Here is a 17,253-nt window from a genome sequence, read left to right as displayed (position 1 = left end):
TTATCCCATCCCATCCCCTCCCACACCATCTCCATCTATCTCATCCCATCCTGCCTCATCCCATACCATCTCCCTCCATCCCATCCCTTCCCATCTTATCCTATCCCATCATCCCATCCCACACCAGCTCCATCCAGCCCAGACCATCCCACCCCACCCCACCCCACCCCACCCCACCCCACCCCATCCCATCCCATCCTGTCCTACACCATCTACCTCCATCCCATCCCACCCTATCCCATCTCCATGTCCATCTCGTCTCATCTCATCCCCTCCCACACCATCTCCATCTATCTCATCCCATACCATCACATCCCATCCTACACCATCTCCATCTGCTCCACCCCACCCCATCTCATCTCATCCTGTCCCACCCCATCCTACACCACCTCCATCCTCCCCACCCCATGCCACCCCCTGCCACCCCAGACCAGTCCTGCCCCACTGCAGCCAATTTTAGGGCCCCACTGCTCAGCCCATGCCCTGGCCCAGCAGCGGCCCGAGCTGCGGTAGGGGACTGCCGTGGGGACCCCGGCCACCACGCCGGGGGTGCTTGGGGTCCCAGGCATGGTCATTCCCACGCTCGCATCCAGGACTCTTTATTCCCAGTGTGCATAGAGGCTTTAGCACATCCTGGGGGGGGGGGGGGGGCGGTGAGGGGCCACACTGTCCCCGGGGCTGCAGCGGGACAAGGACGGCAGGACCCGGCCGTGCCACCAGCCCGGCGCCCGGATCGGTGCCGAGGCCGCGGCCGAGCTCCCGTCCCATCCCGGCCGAGCTCATCTGCCGGGCCAGTAGAGCACGAAGCCGTCGCGGCTCTTGCCGAAATCGGGGGCGGCCACGTCGGGACGGGTCTCCACGGCCAGCAGCCGCTTGCGTCCGCGCAGGCTCAGCTGGATGCAGTCGGACACGCGGACCTGCAGCTCCCGCTTGGTCCTGCAAGAGCCCGGGCTCAGCGCCGTGGCCCCGGAGGCGACCGCGCCACGCCGTGCCACGTGGGCCACGTGCGTCCGTGGCCCCCCCACTCACGCGCGGCAGTGCTCCAGCAGGACGCCCACCAGCTCGCCCACCCGGTTGTCCCCCGCCGGCTGCGTCTTGTGCAGGCACACGGCCACGTCGTCGTGGCCCTGCGTGTGGAAGACCACGAGCTGCGCCCGGCAGCTCGTCACGCTCAGCCCCGTCACCTGCGGGGCCGCGCGCCGGCGTCAGGGCTGCGGTGCGTCCCCGCGTCCCCGCGCCACAGCGTGCCCTGGGGTCCCGGACCTTGCCGTGGATGCTCACGGCACAGGGACCTGGGACACTGGGACCCCAGCAGCCAAGGGCCCCAGGGACCAGGAGCCGGGACACCGGGAGCTGGGACACCAGGAGCTGGGACACTGGGTCCCAGGACACCAGGAGTCAGAGATACAGGGACCCAGGGCACCAGGAGCCAGGGACACCGGGACACTGGGACCCCAGCAGCCAGGGGCCCCAGGGACTCAGGAGCTGGGACACCAGGAGCTGGGACACTGGGAGCCAGGGATACAGGGACCCAGGAGCTGGGACACCAAGAGCTGGGACACCAGGAGCCAGGGATACAGGGAGCTGGGACACAGGGACACTGGGACCTGGGACACTGGGACCCCAGCAGCCAAGGGCCCCAGGGACCAGGAGCCGGGACACCAGGAGCTGGGACACTGGGACCCCAGCAGCCAAGGGCCCCAGGGACCAGGAGCCGGGACACCGGGAGCTGGGACACCAGGAGCTGGGACACTGGGTCCCAGGACACCAGGAGTCAGAGATACAGGGACCCAGGAGCTGGAACACCAAGAGCTGGGACACCAGGAGCCAGGGATACAGGGAGCTGGGACACAGGGACACTGGGACCTGGGACACTGGGACCCCAGCAGCCAGGGGCCCCAGGGACCCAGGAGCTGGGACACCGGGAGCTGGGACACTGGGACCCCAGCAGCCAGGGGCCCCAGGGACCCAGGAGCTGGGACACCAAGAGCTGGGACACCAGGAGCCAGGGATACAGGGAGCTGGGACACAGGGACACTAGGACCTGGGACACTGGGACCCCAGCAGCCAGGGGCCCCAGGGACCCAGGAGCTGGGACACCAGGAGCTGGGACACTGGGTCCCAGGACGCCAGGAGTCAGAGATACAGGGACCCAGGGCACTGGGACCCAGGGACACTGGGACACTGGGACCCCAGCAGCCAGGGGCCCCAGGGACTCAGGAGCTGGGACACCAGGAGCCAGGGATACAGGGAGCTGGGACACCGGGACACTGGGAGCTGGGACACTGGCACCTGGGACACCAGGAGTCAGAGATACAGGGACCCAGGGCACCGGGAGCCAGGGACACTGTGATCTAGGGACAGAAGGACATCAGGACACCAAGACCTGGGGCACAGGGAGCTGGAACACCGGGAGCTGGGACATCGGGAGCTGGGACACTGGGTCCCAGGACACCAGGAGTCAGAGATACAGGGACCCAGGGCACTGGGAGCCAGAGACACCGGGACACTGGGACCCCAGCAGCCAGGGGCCCCAGGGACTCAGGAGCTGGGACACCAGGAGCTGGGACACCAGGAGCCAGGGATACAGGGAGCTGGGACACCGGGACACTGGGAGCTGGGACACTGGCACCTGGGACACCAGGAGTCAGAGATACAGGGAGCTGGGGCACCGGGAGCTGGGACACTGGGATCCAGAGACAGAAGGACATCAGGACACCAAGACCTGGGGCACAGGGAGCTGGAACACCGGGAGCTGGGACATCGGGACACAGGGACACTGGCAGCCAGGGACCCCAGGGACCTGGGACACTGGGAGACAGGGACCCCCGGGACTCAGAAACCAGAACACTGGGAGCCAGGGACACCAGGACACCAGGATGTAGGGATCTGGGACACTGGGACACTGGCAGCCAGGGACCCCAGGGACCTGGGAGCTGGGACACTGGGAGCTGGGACACCGGGAGCTGGGACACCAGGAGCCAGGGACACCAGGGACCCAGGAGTTGGGACACTGGGAACCAGGGACTCCAGGGACCTGGGAGCTGGGACACTGGGAGCTGGGACACTGGGAGCTGGGACACCAGGAGCCAGGGACACCAGGGACCCAGGAGTTGGGACACTGGGAACCAGGGACCCCAGGGACTCGGGAGCCAGGACACTGGAAGCCAGGGAGACGAGGACACCAAGACGCAGGGATCTGGGATGCTGTGACACTGGCAGCCAGGGACCCCTGGAAGCTGGGGCACAGGGACCTGGGACACTGGGGCCCAGGGACACCAGGAGCCAGGGACCCCAGGGATCTAGGACACTGGGAGATGGGACAACAAGAAACAGGGACCGGGAATCCTGGGTCACCAGCAGCAATGGACCCCAGGGAGCCAGGATGCAGGGACATGGGACACAGGGACGCGGGACGCAGGGCCAGGCGTGGGACCGCGGCTCACCGCGCTGAGGGGCAGCGCCCGCATCACCCGGTACTGCTGCCGCGGGTCGAGCTTGTAGAGGTGCTGGTCGGTGAGCAGGATGGCTCGGTCGCGGCTCTTGTTGAAGCGGTTGATCTGCGGGGACGGAGCCGGGCTCACCCCGGAGCGGAGGACCCGGCATCCCCGGGAGACCGCCCGGCACGGAGAGGGGATGGGACGGGATGGTGGGACGTGGGACCTCTCACCTTGCGGACGTGGCAGGAGAAGAGCACGGCGCCGAAATGCACCTTGTCCCGCAGCGCCTGCACCCGGCGGGCGAAGGGCAGCGCCAGCGCCGGGTTCTCGGTGACCTGCGGGGACACACACACGCGCGCGTGGTCGGGAAGGGGGGACTGGCCACCCGTGGGTGTCCCCCCCCGACCTCGGGGACCGCGGCGAGCCCTTACCGAGGAGAGGTAGTCGCGCGCCCAGCTCCGCTGGCACCCCCAGTCCTTGCGCAGCCCTTGCAGCACCCCCATGGCGGCCACCTTGGCCCGGATCTGCGCCATGTCCGAAGGAGGGATGTTCTTCACGATCTGCCTCGCTCGCCACCTGCAAAGATTGGGATGGGGCGGATACGGCGCGCTCAGGACCTCCGCTCCCCGGCTCCGCGGCCGAGCACAGCTGGCCGGGGAGGGCGCACATCTGGCGGGTTACCTGCGGAAGAGCAGCTGGCTGTTGTCCTGGAAGTGGGCCAGCACGGCGGGCGGTTGGGGCCAGGGCACGCTCTTGCCGTAGTCGGGCATGGCGCGCACGCCTTGGAAGCGCCGCACCAGCTCCAGCAGGTAGGACTTCACCTTGTGCCGCTTGTAGTGGCCCATGATGGTGTAGGCGGCGCGCAGGTAGCGGCAGCGCCGCCGCGCCAGGGCGCCGCGCCAAGCCTGCGAAACGCCGGGGCTCAACGCCGGGCACCGGAACTGGTGTCCTCCTCGGATCCCACCCGGCCCCCAGGGGCAGTGATGGTGATGGAGGCCAGCTTTGATCGCCTTCTCCTCCGTTAGGAGCCTTCAGGTCGAGGCGGTGAGGGTGGCCGTGCCACCAGCTGGGCGCCCGACCCAGCTCCCCGCAGCTCAGTGGGTCAACCCGGAGCAAAACGACCACCCCGGCACCGGAGGGTGGCCACGTCACCCCAAGCCGGGGCCGTGCTGAGACCAAGCCAACTCGTGTCTCCGGGGTGGCCCCCGCGGCGCCCACCTTCTGCAGCAGCAGGACGATGATGGGGATGAGCTGCGCCCGCGCCTGCTCGAGGCAGAAGAGGGTGCGCGGCGTGCGGATGAAGACCTTGGTGTGTCCGTAGGCCACGTCGTCCTGGAAGCCGTGCTGCTCCAGGAGGGCTTGGGCGGCCTCCCGGTCGGTGGCCATGAGGTGGTTGGGCCACGTGTACTCGCACGTCATCTTGTACCTGGGGTGGGAGGGCAGAGCGGGGGTCAGGGGGCGGCGGGGGACCCCGGGGGGTCCCCCGGAGGGAGGGGGCCGGGGGTGGCCGTACCGCAGCAGGAAGCGGTCGTAGGGCTGGCGGTAGGCGAAGCCGGCGCGCCGCACCCGCACGTTCTCCAGCAGCCCCAGGTAGGCGACCTGGTGCCGGCAGCGCTCCTCGTCGAAGAGCTCCGGCGACTTGGCGTCGTTGGGCTTGATGCAGCGCACGTAGTAGGGCTCCTGCGGGGACACGCGGGTGGTGGCTGTCCCCTCCCGCCCGTCCCTGTGCCCGCGTCCGGGCTGCTTTCGTGTCCTGGGGCCCGGAGGCTCCGGGGACCCAGGGATGGGGTCGCATGGGGATGGCACGGCTGGCTTGGGGACAGCTCGACCGGGATGGGGACATGCTGGGCTGCCACGGGGAGGTGCCCGGCTGGCTTGGGGACAGACCGGTTGGCTTGGGGACATGCCAAGCTGGCATGGGGACAGCCTGGATGGTATGGGGACATGCCCAGCTAGCTCAGGGACATGCCTAGCTGGGATGGGGACACACCAGGCTGGCATGGGGACAGTGTGGTGGGCACAGGGACATGCCACGCTGGCAGGGGGACACGCTAGGTTGGCATGGGGATGTGTCCAGCTGGCATGGGGACGTGCCAGGCTGGCACAGAGACAGCCTGGATGGCATGGGTACAGCCTAGCTGGAAGGGGGACATGTCCAGATGGCTTGGGGATGTGCCCCGTTGGCATGGGGACAAGCCAGCCTGGCACAGGGACATGTCCAGGTGGCATGGGCACAGCCCAACTGGAATGGGGACAAGCCAACCTGGCACGGGGACATGTCCAGGTGGCATGGGCACAGCACAACTGGAGCGGAGACATGCCAACCTGGCACGGGGACATGTCCAGGTGGCATGGGCACAGCCCAGCTGGCACGGGGACATGCCAGCCTGGCATGGGGACGCTACCTTGGAGGCCAGGTTGTCCACCAGGGCCACGATGGAGTTCTTGAAGAGGGTGGCGGCGGTGAGCGGGCGCTTGGTGACCTCGGTGATGCTCTGCTCGCCGTCGGGCCACATGGCGCGCAGCACGGGGTCGGTGCTGGGGACGGGGTGCTGGCATGGGACTGGCGGCACCGGGCACCCCGTGGCCACCCCAGGTGGCAGGGGCTTGGTGGAGACTGTGCCCCCCCCTTGCCCCGCTGCTGTACTCCTGCCCCATGGCTCTGCCCCCCTGCCCCAGAGCAGCCCCTTCTGCCCCGCGGCGGTGTCCCCAACCCCGTGACAGTCCCCTCTGCCCCCCCGCCGTGTCCCCAGCCTCAGGCAGGCTCTGTCCCTGACCTGTTGTAGAGGAGCCGCTTGAAGTCCTGGAAGAGCGTGTCCTTGTTCTTGTCCAGGAAACCCTCCACCGAGTACCTACGGGAGGAGGACACCGCGCTGGGGACTCTGCCAACTGGTCCTGGGGCAAGCCGTGTCCCGAGGGACCCAGGCGTCCGGGCAGCCCTGCCTCCCCAAGGGACCCAGGCGTCCGGGCAGCCCTGCCTCCCCAGCCCTGGCCTTGCGGGGCTCAGGGGGCTGAGAACCCCCTGTTGGGACACGGGCACCCAGCCCCGGGCCCTCGGCCAGCCCCGTGGAGGCAAGGTGGGTGCATGGGGGCATGTCCCTGGGGAGCACCCACAGCAGCCTGGGGGAACCCCATGGTTGCCCATGGTCCCCCACTCTCCTATACTCCCCCATGGTCCAAATGACTCCCCCAAGGTCCCCTCATAGCTCCCCATGGTTCCTGATGGCCCTCCACAGCCCCATGGCCACCCATGGCCCCCCATGATTCCCACAGCCCCATGATCCCTGTGGTTCCCCATGCCTCCCCCCCAAGACCACCCATGGACTCCTATAGTCCCCCATGGTCCCCCATGATTCCCGATGGCCCCCTACAGCCCCATGGTCCCTTATGGTTCTATGGTCCTCCATGGTGCCCTATGGCTCCCTGTGACCCCCCAATGGTTCCCCATGGCCCACCATGGTTCCTCATGGCTCCCTGTGGCCGCGTGACACTCATAGATGCCTGTAGTCCTCCATGGTGCCCTATGGCTCACCATGACCACCCATGGCCCACCATGGTTCCTCACGGCTCCCTATGGCCCCATGACCCCCACAGATGCCCAAAGTTCCCTATGGCTCCCCATGCCCCCCCCATGACCCCCCACAGCCCCATGCCCCCCCCATGGCTCCATGGCCACTCATAGACTCCCACAGTCCCACATGGTCCCCTAAGGTCCCATTGCCCTCCAAGGTGCCCTATGGCCCCCTCTAGCCCCCATAGTCCCCCATGGCCCCCCAGGTGCCCCTCACGTGACGTCTCCGGCGTAGTGCTTGATGCGGAAATCCCGGCCAAACTCCATTGTCTTGTCGGTGGGGCAGAGCTGGGCAGAGGGATCGGGGCGTCAGATCCCGTGGCCCCGTGCCCACGGCTGCTACGTGTCCCCCCCCCCCCTCCACGTCCTGCCCCCCCCGGCACCCCGGGAGCCAGCGGGCACCTTGCGGCTGGTGTAGTGAGGATGCCGGCCAAGGCGGGTGTCCATGGAGTTGAGGAAGAGGGTGTCCGTGACGGTGCCCGCCGCCAGGCAGGCCTCGTCCAGCAGCGCCAGGATGCCCCGGTGCTGCTGCTCCACCAGCTCCACGATGAGCTCGTTGTTGAAGTACTCAATCTGCGGGGACAGGGTGAGGGGCGCCCGCGTCCCACCACACCTCATTCTGCCAGGCGATGTCCCCTCTAGCGTCCCTCAGTTCTCGCTCTGCCACATGATGCCCTCCTTGGTGTCCCCGTGTTCTGCCAGGCGATGTTCTCCCTTGGTGTCCCCCCAAATCTCGCTCTGCCAGGCGACGACCCCACCAGTGTCCCCAAAACCATGCTTTGCCGGGTGACATCCCCCCCCGGTGTTCCCCAAATTTCACTCTGCCATACGATGACCTCCCCCGTGTCCCTCCAAATCACCCTCTGCCGTATGACGTTCCCCCTGGTGTTCCCCTTAAATCTCGCTCTGCCACGTGATGCTCTCCCTGGTGTCCCCCCAAATCATGCTCTGCCAGGTGGTGCCCCCCACGTCCCTGTGTCCCCGTGTCCCCGCTCACATTCTGCCAGGTGATGCCCTCGCGCTGGTACTCGGCCTGCTCCTGCCGCAGGATGAGCTCGATGAAGAGCTGCTGCAGCTTCTCGTTGCAGTAGTTGATGCAGAACTGCTCGAAGCTGGGGACAGTGGGGTCAGTCCCTGCCGTGCACGGCTCCGTCCCTGTGTGGCCCTGTGCCCTGTCCCCTCCATGGTGCCCGGGGGCGTCCGGTGCCTGCTGTGTGTCCCCGCGGTGCAGGCATCCTGCCACGTGTCCCTCCTGCAGCCCTGTCCCTTCCATGTGTCCCTGATGGGTCCTGTCCTCTCCACGTGTCCCTTGTGGTCATGCCCCCTCCATGCATCCCTCCCGGGTCCTGTCCCCTCTGCATATCCCCTGTAGTCCCGTCCCCTTGGCACGTCCATGCAGGCCGCGGGCAGGTCCCCGCATCTTGCCCCGCCGCGGGTCACCTGTTGGTGTCGAAGATCTCGAAGCCGTAGATGTCCAGCACGCCGATGACGGTGCTCTTGCCGTGCCGGCGGGCGTCGTAGTCCCGCGCCGCGATGCCAGCGTTGACGCGCCCCACGATCCAGCCGAAGAGCCGCTCGTAGATGGCCTGGGCACGGCGGGGGAACATCGGGGTGGCCTGGGGACGTCAAGGTCCCCGGTGGGCAGCCGGTCCCCGGGCTCACCTTGGCGCAGGCGTCGCGGGCGTAGGCGGCCTCCTTGGTGCTGTGGCCCTTCTCGATGAGCTCGCCGCCCCCGGCGGCCACGGTGCGGGCCAGCAACGCCTGCCGCAGCCGCTCCGGCGCGGTGGCCGTCAGCTCGGCCAGCACGGCCAGCAGCCCCTCGTCCGCCACCGCCGCCGTCTCGCCCTCCGCCTCGAACGCCACGTTGCCCTGGGACCCCCGGGAGGCGCCGTTGGTGGCCGGACGCGGGGACGCCACGGCTCTCCGTGGCCCCGCGGGGACACCTGCGTCACCAGGTCCCTGTGCCACCTCGGCCGGGGGCCCTGGCTGGGATGCGCTGGGCAGCGCCAGGCTGTACTGGTTTGTGTTGGGCTGTACTGGTTTGTGTTGGGCTGTGCTGATCTCTAACGGTTGGTGCTAGCTGGGATGGGACAAGGTGGGACTGGATGGGATGGGAAAGGACAGGATGGGATGGGAAAGGATGAGATGGGATGGGATGAGGCAAGATGGGACAGGATGGGATGGGACATGACAGGATGGGATGGGACAGGATGGGATGGGATGGGATGAGTGGGATGGGATGGGATGGGACATGATGGGATAAGAGGGGATAGGATGGGACAGGACAGGATGGGATGGGATGGGATGGGACAGAACAGGATGGGATGAGATGAGATGGGATGGGATGAGATGAGTGGGATGGGATGGGACATGATGGGATAAGACGGGATAGGATGGGACAGGACAGGATGGGATGAGATGAGATGGGATGGGATGGGATGGGCTGGGACGGGATGCACTTCACCAGGTGCAGGATGGCAGCGAGGATCTTGTACACGGAGCCGATCTCCTCCGGGGTGAAGCCGATCACCGCCATGGCGTCCTCCACCTCCTTGTAGCTGGCCGCGTCGTCACCCCCGACCTGGGGACGGAGGGGGCCAGGGCGGCGTGAGGGGGTCAGGGTGCCCGGGGACCCCGCTTGCCCCCCACCCCGGCGCCCAACGGGGCTGAGCCCCGGTGCACTCGTCACACCCGCCGCGTGGCACAGTGCCACACCGCCTCCCCCTCCGGCCGATTCCCCGATCCCGCGGCCACTCACGCTGCCGGCGGTGCCCTCCCGGGTGTAGCGGTAGGTCCCGGGGTCGCGGCGGAGGTGCAGCGAGGCCAGCAGCGCGTCGGGGGCTCCCCGGAGCAGCTGGGGGGAAGGGGCGGCCGTGGGGCCCCGTCACCGCCCGGGGTCCCCGCAGCCGAGGACGGGGCCCTGGGATGTGGCACCGCAGACCCCCGTCTCCGTCCCACCCTGCCTGGCGTTCCCTGGCTTGGCCCGGCCTGTCCGGACCCAGCTGGTCCCATCCCATCCCGTCCTGTCCCATCCTATCATATCCCAGCCCAGCCCAGTCTGTCCTGTCCCAGTCGGTCCCATTCCATCCATCCCCATCCCATCCTGTCCTTCCCTGTCCTTCCTAGCACATGCTTCCTCCACCCTGTCCCCATCCAGTCCCATCCCATCCCATCAAACCTCGTCTGTCCCCATCCCATCCTATCTGTCTTCATCCCATCCTGTCTGTCCCCATCTCATCCCATCTTATCCCATCCCATCCTGTCCCCTCCAGTCCCATCCCATCCCATCCTGTCCAATCCCATCCCATCCCATCTGTCCCACCCAATTCCATCCTGTCCCATTCCATCCTGTCCTGTCTCATCCCATCCCATCCCATCCTGTCATATCCCACCCAATTCCATCCTGTCCCATCCCATCCTGTCCTGTCTCATCCCATTCTATCTGATGCCATCCAGTCCCATCCCATTTCATCCGTTCCTGTTTGTCTCATCCCACCCCATCCCATTCCCTCACATCCCATCCCATCCCATCCCATCCAGTCACGTCCCATTCCATCCAGTCTCATCTGTCCCATCCCACCCCACCCCATCCCATCCTATCCATCCATATCCCATCCTGTCTGTCCCACCCCATCCTACCCCATCTTGTCCTGTCCCATCCCATCCCATCCTGTCTGTCCCCATCCCATCCCATCCTGTCCTGTCTCTCCCATCCCATCCGTCCCCATCCCGTCCCATCCCGCCCAGCTCACCTGGTAGAAGGAGTGGAAGTTCCTCTCGCCCGGCTGCTGCTGGAGGATGCGGGACTGGAAGAGGGAGCAGGGGGTGGGTGCCCAGTGGTGCCATGGTGGCCGTGCCGGCAGCACCCACGCGCCTGCCCCTCGCAGCACCCTGCGCCCGCACCTTCTCCAGGAGGTAGTTGTGGATGTGGCCGCCCGTGGGGTCGCCCTTGAAGTCGAAGTTGATGTCCATGTACTTGCCGAAGCGGCTCGAGTTGTCGTTGCGGTTGGTCTTGGCGTTGCCGAAGGCCTCCAGGACGCAGTTGGACTTCAGCAGCACGTTCTTCACCCTGCATGGCATGGCATGGCACGGCGTGGCACGCCACACATGTCGTGCGGGCATGGCATGATGTGACATGGCATGGCACTGCAGGGCCACGAGGCCCTGCCACGCCAATGGACACGGGACACGGCACTGCAGGGACCCCAACACAACCCCGACTGGCACGGGACACCCCAGGGACCCCACAACCACCCCTATGGGCATGGTGCACCACAGGGCTCCCCACATCACCCCTATAGGCACGGGACATACCAGGGACCCCCACCTCGCCATGGCCATGGGGCACCCCAGGGACCCCACAACCACCTCTATGGCCACGGGGCACCACAGGGGCTCCCCACACCTTGACATGGGCATGGGGCACCCCAGGGCTCCCCACAACCACCCTATGCGCATGGGGCACCACAGGGACCCCCAACACCACCCTATACAGGCATGGAGCACCCCAAGAACCTCACACCACCCCTACGGGCATGGGGCACCACAGGGACCCCCAACACCACTCTATATGGTCATGGAGCACCCCAAGAACCTCACACCACCCCTATGTGCATGGGGCACCCCAAGAACCTCACACCACCCCTATGGGGATGGAGCACCCCAAGAACCTCACACCACCCCTATGTGCATGGGGCACCCCAAGAACCTCACACCACCCCTATGGGCATAGGGCACCACAGGGACCCCCAACATCACCTCTATGGGCATGGAGCACCCCAAGAACCTCACAGCATCCCTACGGGCATGGAGCACCCCAAGAACCTCACACCACCCCTATGCACATGGGGCACCACAGGGACCCCCCAACACCACCTCTACGGGCATGGAGCACTCCAGGAACCTCACACCACCCCTACGGGCATGGGGCACCACAGGGTTCCTCAACATCACCTCTGTGGGCATGGAGCACCCCAAGAACCTCACACCACTCCTACGGGCATGGGGCACCACAGGGACCCCCAACATCACCTCTGTGGGCAAGGAGCACCCCAAGAACCTCACACCACCCCTACGGGCATGGAGCACCCCGAGAACCTCACACCACCCCTACGGGCATGGGGCACCACAAGGACCCCTGCACCACCCCTATGGGCATGGGGCACCCCAGACCCCCCCTGACCACCCAGCCAGCCCCAGCCAAGGGTGGCAGCTCCTGGGGGGCTACGGACGGGCGCCGTGGGCCCCGACCCACCTCTCCACCTCGGCACGCTGCGTGGGGTTGGTGATGGCGGCGATGTACTGCATGATGTACTTGCTGGCCTCCGTCTTGCCCGCCCCGCTCTCGCCTGGGGTGGGGGAAGCAGGGGTGGGCCGGTGAGACCGGCACCCACGGGTGCCCCCCGCGCACCCACCCCCCGCGCCCGCCCTACCCACCCGAGATGACGATGCAGGTGTCCTTGGCGCGGCGCTTCATGGCCTTGTAGGCGGCGTCGGCCACGGCGTAGAGGTGCGGCGGGCGCTCGTAGAGCTCGCGGCCCCGGTACCGCTCGACGGCGGCGGGGCCGTACAGTGGCAACGCCCGGTACGGGTTCACCGCCACCACCACCTCCCCGATGTAGGTGTAGATGCGGCCCCGGGAGAACCTGCGCGCGGTGGGGCCGGCCGTGGGGCAAGGGCACACGGCCGGGGCCACCGCTGCTGCCGAACGGCTCTTCCTCCCGAGCGGCACCCGCCGGCGCCGGAGCCAGCGCAGGAAGCGCGCGGGCGCCTCGGGAGGGTGACGGGGGGGGGGGCCGAGGCGCCCGCCCGCGGGCTCAGCTCCCACCCGTGTCCCCGACCGATCCGGCACGGTCCCAATGCGGATCAGCTCGCCCCGGAGGCTGGCGTGGGCGGGCGTGCCTCAGTTTCCCTCCATCGGATGCTTCCTGCAGGTGGCTTGGCGCCCGCAGGGTTGCTTCCCGCCCCACGCGCGCGAGGGTCCCGCACCCCGGAGCGAGGGGTCGGAGCGTTTCCCCGGGATGGGCAGAGCATCGCCCGCAGACTCCGGCACCCGGCAGCGACACCCACGCCGGTGCGGGGAGCACCCAAGGGACCCCAGCCTCACCCAGCACCCTCCCCGGCCGCGTCCCCCCCCCCCCCCCCCCCCCCGTACCGCAGGCGCAGGTTTTCCATGAAGTGCTCCATGGTGACCTCGTCGAGCAGGACGAAGTCGGCCTTGCCGAACTCGGGGCTCTCCTGCTCCGCCATGCTGCGCCCGCCGGGCACCGGGGGCGCGGGGCGAGGACTTCCCCCAGCCGCCCCGGCTTCCTGTGCCGCCGCGAAGGCAGCAGCGCAGGCGCCGTGCTTCGCGCGGGACCGGGGTGGCCCGGCCCCGTCACCACCTCCCATGGGTGACCGTGGGGTGGGGTGGCACTAGGCACTGGTCGGAGGGGACACCTGTGGCGGTGACGTGTTTTGGGAGCGAGGGGCACCCCGAGGGTTGACCTTGCCCTTGGGGCACCGCAGCCACCCTGGTACCCAGCCCCATGGAGGAGGGTGGACACCTGATGGGCACCGGGGAGCAGGGACACCGGTGGGGCTCTGGATTTGGACACGGATGCACAGGAAGGGGGTAGCGGGGCTTCGACCCCCTCCTCATCCCACCAGGCTGTGGCATCGGCTGCGGTTACGCAGCGTCACTTCCCTCTGGAGGCAGCGCCGCACTCGCGGCACCGCTGTGCGCACCCGTTCCGGCGGCCAGCCGCATCCGGCCCCACACCCCGGCGTGCTGAGCGCCCGGGGGGCTGGAGAAGCCCCCCGAGAGCTGGCTGGCCGGTGGGGAGATCAGCGCTACCCACTCGCTCGCGCGCTTCTCCCTGCCCCGGTTGCGGGTCGCTGTGCCCAAAGGGCAGGGACCGGGAGCAGGAGAGGGTGCCGACGTGGAGAAACCCCTGGGGGTTTTGGAGCTGCTGGAATGGCACCATGGTGGCCTTCCCTGGGGGACATCCAGCGCAGTGGCCCGCAGCCTGCGCTACCCCTGCCTGCGCCCGCGTGGCCCCAGCCGACTGCTCCCTGCAAGGAAAAGTCCTGCTGAGGCCAAAAACGCGCCCGCCAGGAGCAGGGATAACTCTGCGGGAGCAGGGAAAGCTCTGCGGGCATTTCCCTGCCCTACCAGCACCAAGCCCCGACGCTTCCGTCATCCCAGAGGGGGGGAATCAGGGCCGTTTCCCTGGCGGAAGCCTGCTGAGGACACAGGTCCTGGACCTGACCTGCAGCAGAGGCCCCAGGAGCCATGTGGGATCACGGGGTCCTGCTCAGGGATCGCCCCAGGCCCGCGATCCCCCTCGCCAAACAGTGTTGCTTGTCCGAGCAGGACGGAGCCCGGGGAACACAGGACTTCAAGGAGACACCCGGAATTTGTATTTGTATTTATTCATCAGGCACCGTACAGCATTAAACGTGTCCGACCGTACCCCAAAAGGGCAACACACCAGTTACCCCTCTCGGTCCTCGGGGCTCTGTGGAGCAGCCGCACCGTTAAGCTAAGAGCATCCGTGCTCCGAGGACCCAGGAAACCCCCACCCGAATCCCGTCCCTCCCAAAATGTGACTGATGGGCTGGGCAGGAAACGGGTCATGGGAATCTCCAGGGTTCCCCTTTGCTCACTGGGGCTTTTACTGGTGTAACCGGGGCACCGGCCCGCAGCAGGACCGTCCGAGGGCATCTCCGTGTCGGGTGCGCCCGTTCCCGGAGCCGGGAGACCTCCAAGGCCGGGAATCGCTTCCCGTTGCCCTTCCACAGCGTACACGGCTGCTCTGCAGCAGGGTCAGGCCTCCTCCGCCCGAGGCCGCACTGGGCATCGCCAAGGCCTAGGAGAGCTGGAAGGGAACAAGCCAGCGGTTAGGAGCGCGCAGGCGACAGCTCCTGCGGCGCATCTGAGCCGGGGAGCCCCCGATCCCTCGGCACGCAGCGAAGCCACGGCACAGGAACACGCAGCGAGGCCAAACCCCGAGTTCAAGGCCTCCAACTGGCGCTCCAGGGCCATTGTCACAGCCGCGGCGCTGCACGCAACGGGAAATGGGGCAATCTCTGCGTCCGCAAACATCCCCGGTTGCGGAATTCTTTGTTTTTAAGCATATTATTTCCCGTGACTCCAAACGGCCGTAAAACATCCTCACCTCCGAAGCGAGGAGCAACCCAGCGGGGCTTCCAGGGTTTTCAGTTCCTGAGGTTTTCCTCAAGTTTGGCCTCTCCATAAACAGCTGGGGCATCACCCAGTGGGCAGAGAAGGAGCAGGCGAGCCTCGCAGTTGGAGGGCGCGTATCCGTGTCCGGGCGGCAGCTCCACATCCACCCTCCGAGACGGTTTCCTGAAGTTCAAGAGGAGCCACTGAAATGCTGTTTCGCTGCCTGCGCTCTCATCGCCTCCACGCTGCCCACGAACCCCGACGGCTCGTCCTGTCCCCGGCGCGATTCGGCAGAGCCTGGCGGCAGGCTCAGAGCGCTAACCGCAGCTTCGCTCGCGGCTTTCGGGTCGCGAGGCAGCGCACGGATCCAGCACGCAACCGGAGGAACTGCAGGTTGGAAACCACGTGGCTGAGGTAGGGCAGGAGCAGAGCAGCTGTGGCAGAAGGACGCCCAGCTCCTCCTTCCTCCCGGTCTGGAGGTGCAGAGACCAAGATCTAAAGCCCCTTGGAAAACCCATTGGAGCGGGCCAGGGCTGCGGCCACGCGCAGAGACCGCGGGCAGGTTCCCACTGGGACTCGTGCCACGTCAGACCTGCTCCGGTGGGAAGAGCTGAGCCTCACTCACCTCCTCATCCTCCTCTGCTCACGCTCTTCTTCCAGGCGGAGGAGAAGCACCTGCTGCCTGCAGGACGCCATCCCAGGTGAGACCTAGGGGGAAACTCCAGTCTCATCCTCTCGGCTCTGCAGGGCAGGAAGGAGACGCTTGTCCGTGCGCAGACCTCACTTGTGAGGTTTATCTGTCCCCCCCACAGCCCCACGCTTCCTCCCCCCACGCCTGGCCGCTCTTCCTCATTCCCCCATCCCTTCATCCAGCCCCATCTTCCCCCTCAGCCCCCCACGGGCCGTGTCCGAGATTTCTATAGCCTCCCCCCGAGGAGGGCAGAGAGAGGCCTCAAACCATCCCGGGGTTGCTCTGGCAAGCGCTACAGGAATGACGGGGGTCACGGCAGACCCCGCCACGCTGGAAGGCTTGCGGCGAACAACGGAGGCCGCCGGAGCCCAGAGCGCCGCGGGGGTTCGACCCGCCGGCGCGCGCTCACGGCTGACCGCAGCGGCTCGGCTCCGGTCCCTGCCAGGGTCGCTGCATCCCGAGTGGCTACAGCCAGAGCGAGGGCTGAAACGGGAACAGGCGGAGCACCGTGCTGGTGCGTGGGGCCTCCACTTGGAATGTTGGCCAGACCTTCCCCGCAGGAGCACGAGCAGGCCTGTGCCCGCCCCGGAGTCGCAGCCCTCCGGCGGGATTTCAGCCCTGCCAGACTTTTGTTCGCTGGCTTACGAGGGCGCACGCCCTTTGCGGCCGCATGCGCAGACGAATTGCGATGCCGTGGCGGAAGGGAGAAGAAAAGCCTCTCGGGACAGGCCTGCTTCACGTACCTGCCCGCTTCCAGCGGCTTCGTACGTCCTTCCGGGCTGCCAGCAAGGAGGGAGGCTGCGAACTGGAGAGGAAAAGCACCTGGCTGTTATCAAAAGAAAAGCAACAGCAGAGCTGGGGAAGGAAGCGAGCAGCATCGCTGTCTCCGCAAAGCCAGCTCGGCTCTGCCCGAGGGCAGCGCAACGAGACCAGCTCAGACATGCGGGTTGGGAATAAGTCAGAGAGAAGCTGCCTGAGCCGGGGGGACGCCGCGAGCGAAACGCCGACGCGCGGCTCCACCCGGGATGCAACTGGACATGTCCGAGATTTCTATAGCCTCCCCCCGAGGAGAGCAGAGAGAGGCCTCAAACCATCCCGAGGTTGCTCTGGCAAGCGCTACAGGAATGACCGGGGTCACGGCAGACCCCGCCACGCTGGAAGGCTTGCTGAAGAGGAGCCAGGCACGTCCCACCTGCCCAGATTGTACCTCTGCGGCTGAGCGGCGTGACTCACGGCCGCGGTGGGACACGGAAAGTGGCTCCGGGCTGAGAATAGCAACCGGTTCTGCAGAGAAAGAAGAGAGTGAGTCAGGACAGCGCTGGTTTTGCAGCGCATCACTCCGGAAAGCTCTGGAAACCACAAATAAAAAACCCCCACTTCCCCT

At 67.0% G+C, this 17,253-nt stretch overlaps 1 protein-coding gene and 2 non-coding genes across 3 annotated transcripts; all 3 read right to left on the bottom strand.

The window, feature by feature from the left end:
* Positions 1-758: 758 nt before the first annotated feature.
* Positions 759-13,260, bottom strand: MYO1G (myosin IG). Its single transcript, XM_067292556.1, has 22 exons — positions 13,166-13,260; positions 12,448-12,656; positions 12,266-12,359; positions 10,915-11,080; positions 10,764-10,817; positions 9,770-9,865; positions 9,476-9,592; positions 8,674-8,880; positions 8,452-8,597; positions 8,009-8,123; positions 7,414-7,584; positions 7,229-7,299; positions 6,218-6,292; positions 5,846-5,978; positions 4,954-5,120; positions 4,659-4,866; positions 4,122-4,345; positions 3,872-4,016; positions 3,671-3,775; positions 3,447-3,560; positions 1,030-1,184; positions 759-936 (listed from the first exon to the last, which is right to left on the bottom strand). The coding sequence occupies exons 1-22, from the start codon at positions 13,258-13,260 to the stop codon at positions 780-782; spliced, it is 3,024 nt and encodes a 1,007-aa protein (XP_067148657.1). The 3' UTR covers positions 759-779.
* Positions 13,261-16,080: 2,820 nt separating this feature from the next.
* LOC136991476 (small nucleolar RNA SNORA9) lies at positions 16,081-16,214 on the bottom strand. Its single transcript, XR_010883630.1, has one exon. It is a non-coding gene; the product is annotated as a small nucleolar RNA SNORA9 (small nucleolar RNA).
* Positions 16,215-16,904: 690 nt separating this feature from the next.
* Positions 16,905-17,038, bottom strand: LOC136991475 (small nucleolar RNA SNORA9). The gene has a single exon (XR_010883629.1). It is a non-coding gene; the product is annotated as a small nucleolar RNA SNORA9 (small nucleolar RNA).
* Positions 17,039-17,253: the final 215 nt, after the last annotated feature.

This window comes from Apteryx mantelli, chromosome 2 (assembly GCF_036417845.1).
Source record: "Apteryx mantelli isolate bAptMan1 chromosome 2, bAptMan1.hap1, whole genome shotgun sequence".
Lineage (NCBI taxonomy): Eukaryota > Metazoa > Chordata > Aves > Apterygiformes > Apterygidae > Apteryx > Apteryx mantelli.
Note: the sequence above shows the minus strand (reverse complement) of the source record. Positions and strands in the feature narration are given on the sequence as shown.